This window comes from Hibiscus syriacus, unplaced genomic scaffold (genome assembly GCF_006381635.1).
Source record: "Hibiscus syriacus cultivar Baekdansim isolate YM2019G1 unplaced genomic scaffold, ASM638163v2 tig00001750_pilon, whole genome shotgun sequence".
Taxonomy (NCBI): Eukaryota; Viridiplantae; Streptophyta; class Magnoliopsida; order Malvales; family Malvaceae; genus Hibiscus; species Hibiscus syriacus.
Window position 1 is genome coordinate 243,111 of NW_024061888.1, and position 12,644 is coordinate 255,754.

General features: G+C 31.5%; 1 protein-coding gene across 3 annotated transcripts; it reads right to left on the bottom strand.

The window, feature by feature from the left end:
* Window positions 1-316: 316 nt before the first annotated feature.
* LOC120133517 (protein yippee-like At4g27745) lies at window positions 317-5,513 on the bottom strand. 3 transcript variants are annotated; one of them, XM_039150088.1, is made up of 4 exons: window positions 1,777-1,895; window positions 1,260-1,321; window positions 998-1,150; window positions 317-743 (listed from the first exon to the last, which is right to left on the bottom strand). In XM_039150088.1, the coding sequence occupies exons 3-4, from the start codon at window positions 1,088-1,090 to the stop codon at window positions 516-518; spliced, it is 321 nt and encodes a 106-aa protein (XP_039006019.1). In that variant the 5' UTR covers window positions 1,091-1,150; window positions 1,260-1,321; window positions 1,777-1,895; the 3' UTR covers window positions 317-515. The 3 variants fall into 3 exon arrangements, with proteins under 3 accessions (XP_039006019.1, XP_039006027.1, XP_039006033.1); XM_039150096.1 differs by having other exon boundaries at window positions 998-1,153; XM_039150102.1 differs by lacking the exons at window positions 1,260-1,321; window positions 1,777-1,895 and adding an exon at window positions 5,501-5,513 and having other exon boundaries at window positions 998-1,111.
* Between the last annotated feature and the right edge of the window lie 7,131 nt (window positions 5,514-12,644).

Consider the following 12,644-nt stretch of genomic DNA (forward strand, 5'->3'; position numbering starts at 1 on the left):
GGTTATTGTCTTTTATCTGTCTACCTGAAACAAAAACCATGTAATATTCATCAATACAAAAGTCAAGAACAATCTTGAATCGAACAACAATTATTTTCGAGATAATCTTGTATAGGACATAATAAAAACCGCATACGTAACATCGATTCTCATCAAAACCTATATACACACATTCATACATCTATAACATAGTACTTGTGCTCTTTCAAGTTTCCAAAAGGATACAATCTAGTGCCACACATATGAGTTCCGACTAAAAACCTAAATACATGAACATCTTGAACTAAAATCCAGTTTCAAGGTAACTATATGAACCAATTGAACTAAAATCACAGTTTCAAATCATTCACAAATTTATTAACAAAATGAATAACATTCCGTCGAAGAACATAACAAGAATGCATGGGGAGGAACAGAATTTTTTTTTATTGAGAAGAAGAAAGACAGTGAAAGGCATCCATCTACTAGGTAGATCATCAGGAGAACCATCCAGAAAAGAAAAAACATGGATAACACTACCAGTTCTCTTTGACAATTTTCGACTTCTCGAGAATGAATTTCCCTTCCTTGTACTTCTGTGCTACCTCGTAAGCTCGCTCATATTTCCAGCCCAACACCTCATGGCAATCACAGCAGTAGACATCAGCAACCGTGTGAAGACCAGTCATCAATTGTCTATCCTCTTTAGGACCAATCACTATGTTCATTGCATGGGAGAACAAAAAGGCCCGACCGTTTCTCCCCTGAAACTCACATTGTTAATCAACCATTGGCGCATGTATCTAATGTTTTAATGGAATTCTTGGAACAAAACTGATTTGCTTTACAATACATTTGATCCAAAAATTTTAGGGGTAAATGTTTTCATATGAAATGGAAAAAAATTCAAGTTTTCCCCTTTAATTTTTCCTGATAAGCTCTGAAAAGTGGAATCAGCAACGAGTCTGGCATACGGTGCATAAATTCAACAAAATCAGTGTCGAGATGAGTTCATTACCTGAAAGGACTTGGATATAACATCATCGTGAAGGGCAATTTGGTTTCTGCAATTGCAGCAACTATACAATCTCGGTCCGATCATTTCCGCCATTTAGCAATTATTTATCAACAACTCTACTAGTTGCCACCACTCCCACACAAGCTCAATTATCTTCTTCACAAAATCAGAAGGTAAAACAAAAGCAAAACAGAGTCATCCGTATTCAAATCAAAACCAATGAATATCATGGAAATGATACTAAAATTAATCAAAAGCTCACCTTGTATACACCAACAAAGTATACAAATTATGCTGCCAATCGACCTTTGTATGACGAAACAACTGCACCCACAACAAACACAGAGAGCTTGAATTGTAAATGAACAAAAACGGAAAGTAAGCATTTAAGATACCAACTAATGATCTAAGATAAGGTGTAATAGAAAAGGAAAATAGGAGAAACAAGTTTAAAGCTAAAAAGTCAGTAATTAGAAACACGAAATTATAAAAACCAACAACCAAAAACAAGTCGAGGACACCAAAAAAAGCCTAGATTTCACATGTTAAACCCTGCAATTGAAAAGTAGCTAAAGAAGAGTATCCGATGAAAAGATCAATACTAGCAAGAGCAAAAAGAAACCCAATTATTAGAAGAAAGCAACAGAAAAAGCAAAACCCATTGTTGTTGGACAATGAAAACGATCAAAAGAGAGGATTATAGAAAGAACAGGAAAAGGGATCAAGGGAAATGTTACGACTCCTCTTTATTTACGTTTTTATTAAGTGTTGGTTCGAACCTGAAAAAAGTTCCATGCTTTCCCGAGTTGATGATGAATGATTGCAGTTCTCAATCCTTCACTTGTTTTCTCTCTCTCAACTGTGAAGTTGTGTGTGGACGTTTGGTGAGGTTTTTTTCCCTCACCTTTTCCGATTAGAAAATGGACAAAATACGTTGGAGGCTTGATTGACATGGACTCTGTCCAAATTACCAATATGCCATTTGTTATTATTGTTAGGGTAAACTACAACTAATGGTCATTAAAGTTTTAGTACCTTTTCTTTTCCCCACTGAAGTTTGAAAAGTGATAAATTAGTCATTACTATTATCAATTTGTATCAAAATGGTCACTAACCTTATCAATTTATAACAAAATAATTACTATACTGTCATCTCTGTTAAAATGATGACGTTGCAACATTAAGAAAATAGTTCTTTTATTCTTACCACCGGTCTTTTAATTTTATCAATCAAACCATAAAATTATATAATTATATATTTAGTTCTCAATATTTATACATTATATCAATTTTGTCCTTATTTTAATTTAATTCAATAAACTTAATACTCTAATTAAATTGTGACACATGTCACCATTTTATTGGAGATTTTTTTTATTTTTTTATTTTTCCACCCAGAATAATTTATATATGTTAGATTCTAATTAATGTCGGAGAAAAACGGACATTAAGACATTTGAGCCTATGGTAAATAAAAATTTTTGGAATACTAAACCTTAAGTAAATTATGTATATATATATATATATAATACTAATTTATACAAGATTAAAAGAAAACTTAAATGTATGATTTATATATTTTAAACTAAATTTAATTAAATTTTTATTAAAATATAAATGTATTTTAAATACTAATTTATATAATAAAATTAAATGTGTAGAAAATATAATTGATTTGTGCATTCAAATATAAATTAAATTATTTATATTTTCCATAAATTTTATTTTTAAACTAAATTATTAATTAAATTAAAAAATAATTTAAAATTATATATAATCATTAAATTAAAAAATTTCAATAGAAAAGAAATATTAAATTTAGTTTAAAAATATATATCTTAAATTTAATTTTTCTTTTAATCTTGTATAAATTAGTATTAAAAATATATAAAAATATATATCCTATTATTATATAAATGTAAAATTTACTTTCATGGTTCAGTATTTCCAAAAATTTTATTTAGCCTAGGCTAGATGCTTCGAATGTCTTCATGTCCATTCTCCTTTCTTTTTTCTAGCATTAACTAAAATATAACATTTGGAATATATAATATTGTGTAAACCGTAAACCAAAAGTTAATGTTAGCTCTTTTGGTAAGACGTTGTCCCCCACCTCCCAATTCATGTTCGAAACCCCTTATCCTCTCTTCATTTTCCTTTCTTTGTAGTTAGTTTTAACTCCAACAAGATGGTGTCACCATGTGAGTGGAAGAAAAAAATAAAGAAATTAAATAAATTTAAAATATAAAAAATCCTCTAATAAAATGATGGAATGTGTCAGATTTTATTTAGATGGTTAAATTTATTGAATTAAATTAAAATAAAGATAAAATTGATAGAATTTATAAATATTGAGGACCAAATATATAATTATACTAATTTTATTAAATATCATTCCGTTAAATTTTAACGTCGGGTGGCTTGATTAAATGTAACTAAATAGTTTTGGGGTTTGATTGAAAAAATTAAAAGATCGTTGACAAAAGTAAAAGGACTAAATAATTGAGTGGTCAATAGTATAGTTTACCCTTAATTTTACCCCTAAACTGTAGCTATAAGATCAAATAAGTCATTGAACAATGATTTTATGTTTAATTTACCTCAAAATTTTCTAATTTCAATTTTTTTAAATACCCACCACCTTCATTATAGTTGAACCATATTCCTTGCAAAATAAAAAATGATAAAGATTTAAAAATCGTTTCTCTTTTCATTTTTTATATATACTTTCTCATTTTCATTTTTTCAGGATGAGAGGTTGAGATTGTTACTTCTAGAACACAACAAATGACAAACTACAGTATTGTTAAAATAAATGGAGGTAAATGCATTATTTTACTTAATCAAAGAGACTAAGAGATACAAAAAGCAGCAAATAAAACAATGGAGCTTCAAAACTTGTTGAAGAAGCTGGAGATGGATAATAATGCATGACAAAAAGTGACGTGTAAGAGCGAAGCGATGGTTGTGTCTCAAAACAATAAACTAGAAACACTACGAGAGCAAATAGCTACCAACAATGGAGTCGACAATACAAAATCATGGTGTGAAGTTGAAGATCAACAAGACGAAGAAAGAATAAGAATGACAATGGTTTACAAAAGTTATTATACTCCAAGTGTTTGTGTTTTAGACTCTACAAGAGTTGTATATGGTTAAGTTAGCAAACAACCATAATGTAAATTAGTGACACATTACATCAATCACTAACCCAAATGTTTTCATTTATTGGTCGTTTTAGGTCAAATTATTTTGCTAATTTTATGCGCTTAGTGATGACATTTTTATGTTGATATTTTGTGCCTTATTGTATAGTTCATGGTTATTTTGTTAGTTTAAATTTTGCTATGAAAACTACTTCTAGTTTCAGACAATAGTTGTCAGCATGATTCTTCTTGTCAAACCACTAGTTGTATGCCATGTTGCATGTTAATCACTCGAGTAAGCTGGAAAAGAACATAAAATATGTATAAAGATAATCATAGCTACTCTTATTGTTGGATGACATTTTATTGAATTTGGTTATAGTTTAGTGATTTAGTAAGATTCAAATATTATTAACACGAGTTCAAATTGCATAATTTTCATTCACTCATTGCATTGTTACTTCATGTAAAATTTAACTAAGCTAAAATGATAATTATTAACACAAGAAAATCAAGTTTTTTTCTCTAACAAACGCAAACACTTGGAGTATCACAACGTTTGTAAATCATGGTCGTTTTTCTTATTCTTCTTACTTGTTCGTCGTGTTGATCTTCAACTTCATACCATGATTCTGCACCGTCGACTCCATTATGGCATCTAATTGTTCTCATATTGTTTCCAACTTATTGGTTTGAGACACAAGCATCGATTCACTCTCATGCGCCACTTTTTTCCATGCATGATTATCCATCTCCAGCTTCTTTCACAAGTTTTGAAGTTGTTGAGCTCTTACGAACAACTGAAATGGAAAAGAGGGGGTGAATTAGCCTTTGAAAGAATTGTGGTGAATGCAATCGAAAACTTAAAACTTTGCAAAAATGATTTAGAGTGGTTCAACTTCTAAACCAAGTCTACATCCACTACCTTAGTTATCCACACTAAAGATTTCTCAAATCCACTAGATTTGCAAACTTTTGAGGATAAGGTGTAACCTTACAAAGACACACAAGGTTTATACCCCAAAACCTTGCTTACACACTCTCCCAAAGAGAAATTATAAATTTGGCAAACAAAAGAGAAACCACACAAAGGAAAATATATTTGCACAAATTAAGCATTTGCCAAGAATCACACTTGAGCAAAATTAAAAATGTATGTAACACCCTTAGACTGATGCGGGTGACCCGATCTGATTCGAGGTGTTATATTAGGGCCACTGGAGTGGCCCACAATAACAATCCAGGAAAAATAATTTTTTTGTTAAAATGTGTAAAATCGTAAAACAATTTATAAATAAAATACAAGTTCAGAAAACCATTCATATATTACAAACAAAATTAAAATCATACAAGTTACAGACTCAATATATAAAAAAAAATCAAATGTGACATATATGCCTCATAATTACACATTGTACCGTACTCTGCAAGCAAAGCTGAATGAACTCCCAAAATTGAAGTTGATAGCTGCACTAGATCGAGTTTTTTAACCTGAAATGGTGAGTAAAGAGTGAGCTTTGGGAAGCTCAGTAATACAAAACTACCAGATGAATGCAATAGGCCATCAGGTATAAGATAAAGCATAAATTCCTTAGCAGGACAGTCATCATTATATTCTAGCGGTCAATTCAGATTCCATTAGCTAAGTCTTCAGTTACAAACAATAATTTATGGTCTGAAGGAAGTATTCAGAGAGAGATAGATTCAGAAGATTAAATTGGAAAGTCTAGTTTATTCCAACAAAACAGATAAATGTGTACAGATCCTTTAAAAACATTAGTAGTTTAAAACATATTTTAAAACCACAGTAATACCCTCCAACAGAACATCAATATACAGTTCCTCGGAACTGCATCCATAAGGACTTAGGCATATGTGCCAACCTAATGGTGCACCTTGGGTCCATAAGGTCTTACCCTAGCCAAAGCGTAGGTGCCTACCTGAGGGGGTGTGCCCTCAGGCCCATAAGGACTTACCCAATGCATACAGCAAAGGAGCCACCCTAAGGGAGTACCTTAGTGTGCATAAGGTCTTACCACTAGGCCTATTGGGTCCAAGAGCCCACCTAAGGTTCGCCTTAGGTCAATAAGGAATTACCAGCTTGATCGGTACTGAACTTGTATGAGGAATTATCAGGTTGATCGTAGATGAACCTACATACTCCAAAAATCCTACCCAGACAGTATCCCAATAATTGGTTCATACAGTAAACAGTAGATTCTATGATCAATAAATAAGGAACGATAATATTTTCCAGTGAAAATAGGTAACTAGAGAACACATATCATGTAGCCATAGTTCATAAACAGTAATTCAATCCATCAGTAAATCCGTAATTTCAGAAAATCACATTTTAAAACAGGTAAAACAATTATATGGCACATAAGGAACACACTAGAGGATCCAATTATTTTTCGGAGATACTTAGCAATTATCAAATGGGGGAACACAAAACTTCTGCAAACTGATTGAATTTCAAAAATGAGATCCCTATGAAAAGGGGGTTTGATAGCTAAAAGATTCATCAGTCATTCGAGAAGTGATTTATCAAGATCATATAATATTTAGATATTTTTTCGGAGGCACTAAGGTGGTGTTTGTTTTCACTGTTTAAGGTCTTCAAAGCTCTTATGTCTGCGCCGCGCAGACCACGCGCAGACATTGGGCTTCGCAGACCGTTTGTTTTTTAGAAGACAGAAGCTCTTTTAATGTGTGTGCATCCTCTTCTTGGCGCATACGTGGACTTATATCTTCAAAGCTCTTCTAACCTCTTCAAATAACCATTTTTGCTATTAAGTTTTTAAAAATTATAAAATGTCATTAAATTTAATGAATTATTACAAAATAGTCACTATAATGTTGTAATAAATTATAAAAGTTCGATAATATAATAATTATTTTATAGTATTTAGATAAATTTATTAATAATTTTATAATCTTCTAATAAATTTAATAAGTATTTTATAATTTTTAAAACTTTATTGATGAAAATTATCATTTGTATATAACTCAACGATATCTAATATACTTTATTTGAAAAAATATATTAAACTTAGTAAAAAAATATTATACAATTAAACTTAGTAAATTTTTTTTTATATAAAAACTTAGAAAATCACGGGGACATACAATTATTAGCATTAAAAGACAAAATAAATGTTTTAATAAAAAAAACTTCACACTATTGAAAAATCTTATTCTTATCATTTAATTCTGGTAAAGTACGAAAGTCCCTTTATACAGAATAAATAAATAAAAAACAAATAATAAATTTTTTCTAAATAGAAAAATACTAATTGATGTATATTATATGGAGTATATATTATATATATATTTTGATATTACTAGAATCGGATTGTACCACTCGAATAAATTAAGATGATTTAAATGATATTATAAAATCGAGTATTGATATATTTGTGAATCGATAATAATTGATAATTAAAATATACTTTTTTTAACAATTACTTAAACCGAAACAAACAGATTGAATTAAAATCAAATTGATTTTATTATCGATTGAATTAATAATAAATTTTAAAATGATATATAATATTAAAACCAAAATCTAATAGTCCGTATAAGTAATAACTTATAATAATAAAATTCGTATAATATTTATTTAATATATATTTTTTCAAATAAAGTATATTAGATATCGTTGAGTTATATACAAATGATCATTTTTGTCAATAAAGTTTGAAAAATTATAAATTACTTATTAAATTTATTAAAAGCTTATAAAATTATTAATAAATTTATCTAAATACTATAAAATAATTATTATATTATCGAACTTTTATAATTTATTACAACATTATAGTGACTATTTTGTAATAATTCATTAAATTTAATGACATTTTATAATTTTTAAAAATTAATAGAAAAAATGGTTATTTGAGTATAGTTTAAAAAATCAGTTTATTTATATTTCAGTTTATTTTAGCAGTCTGCAGACGTTAAAAAACAAACAGTCTTCTTCTTGCAGACTGCAGACTTTTGGTCCACCTCTTCTGCTGCAGATGCCTGCAGATGTGGTCCGTAGACTACAAACCTTTTACCTCTGCAAAAACAAACACCACCTAAGTAATCAGGAAGGTATTCAGAATCTTTTACAATAGAGTTACTTGAGATTTCAGATATGACATGAGTGATTCCATTATTCAGACAATCAGAGACATTTTATACATTTTGGTTTCTTAAAGAATTCTTATTAATTTAATCCAATGAGAGTAAAACAACAATTTATAGCATTTAGGATTTATATCGAATTATCAGGATTTCGAGTCAAATTAAACAAACCAATCCCAACACTGCGGTACTTGCCAATCATTTAGACTGAGGTACTTCACCATTATTCACTTTTTAATACTGATTGATCAATACCATTATTCACTTTTTAATACTGATTGCTCTAGTTTAACTGATCACATTTAGAATCATCGTTGAATTTAGGGAGACGAACAAGTATTCCAATGGTATTTATTTCATTTATGTATTACAACAATATCAAAAAATATCGACGTGCTTGATTCGTGGTTTATTACCCTTATGGACAGTACAACATATAATTTCATCAGCGTTTCCAAACTTATCCAAGTCATCCACTTAATTCTAGGTCATTGAGGGTACTTAGGTCATTTAGTATTCAAGTTTATCCTGATCATTTCAGAGTTTCCAGAGTAATTTGATTGTTTCAACAATTCGGATACATACAATACTTCTATTCAGTTCAACTTTGTCATATAATATAGTCATTTCAAGTACTTCAGACGTGTAAAATACTTTCGGTAATTTAGCCTCCGGGTGTTCGCTCAGGTCATTTTCCCATTTCAAGGATATTTCATTAATTTCATTTAATTTTGACATATACATTACGTCTGGCAAATTAATCTTTAGGAGTTTATTCAAGAATCAAAATTCTAAGTCTTTTACCATCTCAGAGGTTATGATCGGTTAACAAGGTTATTCTAACTTTCAGGGACAATCTTTGTCTTTTACATCACACGGGTATTTTCCTAGTTTCTTATCCAAGTATTTCCGACATTTAACCTTTAACAAGATTAATCAGAATTTACGAGTCCTGAGATTAATTGATTTACTGATTAAATCACTGAACTTAGATTTATCTCTTATCGATCTTCTAGCTCCTTACACTAGTCAATTGAGTCTTTGGGTTTACTGCCTTTATACCCTATTCAATTCGAGTCCATAAATAATTAACTCTATACAATTGACCAATAACTCTAATCATGCATTAACAAATCACCATCATGTGCCATAAATAATGCATAGGATAGAAAAATATTATCTCGATTTTGGAGCCACATCGGTTAACCAATTAAACTCCATTTGATCGCCCTCAAACTTTATTTCCACGCCCTATAGTGTCTTGAATACATGGCCAAACCAATTACATTATAAACGAAACTTAAATATGAAAATTCATATTGAATTCGGAGATAAAATGCCGGAAAACAACTTACCGAGTTCGAATTTAGCAAAACAGACTTCGGATTTGAACTCAAGATGTCAAAAAACATAAAATATGACTTTTCGAAAATTTTTACTTTTTGATCAAAGTCAACGGTCAATGGTCAATGTCAAAGTAAATGGGAAGGTCAACGATTAAGTCAAAGTTAATGGTTTGAGTCAAGGTCAACGGGTCAGACCAGTTCCGGTTTACTCGGGTCGGTTTGGTTGACTTGGACTGGTTCAAATCGGTTCGGTCCACTTAGACCATTCTTGAAGGTTTCTGGAGTGAGGACGAGCCCCACGTGCATGCGGTGGCGTATGGTAGCGCGTGACGGCGAGGAAGGGGTCGGGACTGTCGACTAAGCACTCTGACGAGCAAACACACACTAATAACGACCTACAACAAGCCAAAACCCAACCAAGTCCATGCAAAACTGTGAGAAAATTAACTGAAATATAAACCCAAGCACGGAGAAAGGGAGTCCGGTGGTGCAGGCAGTAAGGTCGAGGAAAAGATCGTGGCGGTCGGATTTTGCAATTAACCGAGGCGACGGGGGTTTCAACGGGTTCTACTAATTCGTGATGGATGGCGATCGATTTGGGCGATATAGGGGTTGGGGTTTTTTACGGGTTGTTATCGAGCTCGAAAGACGCGACGGTGCACTCCACCCCCGACTGGTGGTGACTGATTGGAGACAGCGTGGATGAGGTTTTTTATTTAGGAGAAATTGATTTGGGGGTTGGGTTAGTTCCTCAACGGGTTTTTTAAAAAAAATAAATGGGTTAACACCCATTTTATAAAATCAAATTTTATTAAATAAAAACATTAATAGGAGCCTAGCCTAGTGGCTAAGGCATGAAAGGCCATAACCCTAGGGTCACAGGTTCAAGCCTCCTAGCCACAAAATCTCTTATTTTTTTCAACTAACAAAAAATGGGAAAATTTAGGGTTAAGTCCTTAAACTTCTTAAACTTACGAGATTAACCCAACAACTTTTTAAAACTACCCATTTTGGTCCTTTATTTAAATTAAACAATTTAAATAAATTTTGCCTTAGAAATTTGGGGTGTGCAAATGTAGCTCACAAGTGTGTTACAAAAGATTTGATAATTTTAGCTCTAAAACACTATTAATGTTGTTTGAGCTTGCAATTGGCTTTCTTGTTGTTCTCCATTTGAATCTTGGTCCCTTTTATGTCTTCTAACATTAATCTAGTCGTTTGGAGTCGTTGGGGATTGAATAGAGCAGTTGTATTCATTAATTTTGAGTATTTATTGCTCACCTACACATTTGGTATTGGTATCGAGACCAAGCCTTCCAACAGTCAAATTTATTGCCGTTAAGCCTTCAGTATCGATACTGCTTGAATCAATATCATACCCACCCTTCGGTCTCGAGACTTGGCCTTGGTATCGAGACCAAAAAGCATTCTGGCATTTTGGTATCGAGACTGTATGCATGGTCTTGAAACTGGCAGTTTTTTTGGTAAAAATTAAGTGTTTTGAGCTTTAAAAATAATGTTTATAAAAAACAGATTAACTCAAAAACACTCGAGATTATTTTTCACTTAAAAATACTTTAAAATTTTTTATAACAAATTATATATAAATATTGTGAAATTACAAATTTTAACAATTTAAAATATTATAATAATCATGTTATATCAAAATCAAATTTTAGTTTAACAATCTCTCTCTTTTTGATATAACAAAACTTTTGTGAAAATTTGCTTTTAAAATATTTGTCATATTTTGTGAAAAATAAGTCTCCCCCTTAGAAAAATAATTTTTGGCTAAAATGATTTTTGGCTAGCAAATTTACATGTATACATATTTCTCCTCCTTTTTGTTATAGCAAAATCAAATTAAGTTTCAAAAGAGAAAATATGTAAGTGTAATAGGGAACTCAAATATTCAACATAAAATAATCAAAAATCAAATTATGCTTATCATAAAATAATCAAGTTCAAAACCATAACATCAACATCAATAATTAAAACATCAATCCATAAAGTACCAACAAACCAAGTGTCAAACATAAAATAACATAAAGTTCCAAAATAAGTAATAAACTGTATAAGTCCAAATCCAAATACAAATGTCCTAAAATGAAGAATAAATGCCTAATCTTCCGGAGGCGGTGGCGAAGGAGAGGGAGGCAATAAGTGATGACATATCGAGAGAATGTCACTCTCAAGCGCATCCAAGCGAGTATCTATGCTCCCGAGTCTTTGTATCATGTGATCGTACAAAGTCTTCATCGTTATCTCCTCTTGAGGTGGGGGCACCGGTTGCTCTTCCAATTCGTCCTCTTCCTCCTCGATGTCATCCATGTTTCATCTAAAAGTATGCCACTCACCGAACATCGTATTAAAATCCCAATTGGACATGTGGGTCGATTTGATGTCGATGACACTACCAAGGGGAATAGGATGGTCAAGGGTGGTAGACACTCTAAGTTTATCCCTAAATATATATCTAAGAATACAAGCATATGAAAGTGTCTTGGTGTAATTGGACCCTTTATGAACAACATCAACAAGTTTTAAGAATATGATCTTTGAAAAAATTGGGCGGATGTTGTTCTTAATGTTATAAAACCACCAATAGTCGCAAGTGCGCATATGGGTAGCCATACCACTCAAAGGACAAAAGAACCAAGTGATGAGGAGTAGCAAGAGATGATTCAGGAAATCAAGATGAGTAGGGCTATCATATGGAAATCTCTCGAAATGAGCAGGGAAAACTTATTTGAAAGGATCATCATCCCTATCAACGATATTTAAGTGGGCAATGATGGATGGTGGACTAAGAGAAAAGGTTTAACTGATGAGGTACGACTCAATACCAACTATTTTATCCTCATTTCCTTGGGTATGGAAAAGAATGATGTTAGCAAAAAAAGCACAGACAAGGTTCGGGCGAGCCTTGGGAGGAATGAAAAACAAGTCCAACTATCCCCACAAGACGATGGTTTCAAAAATAGGAAATTGATACACTTCGGACATGAGAAAATCAGGATCTAT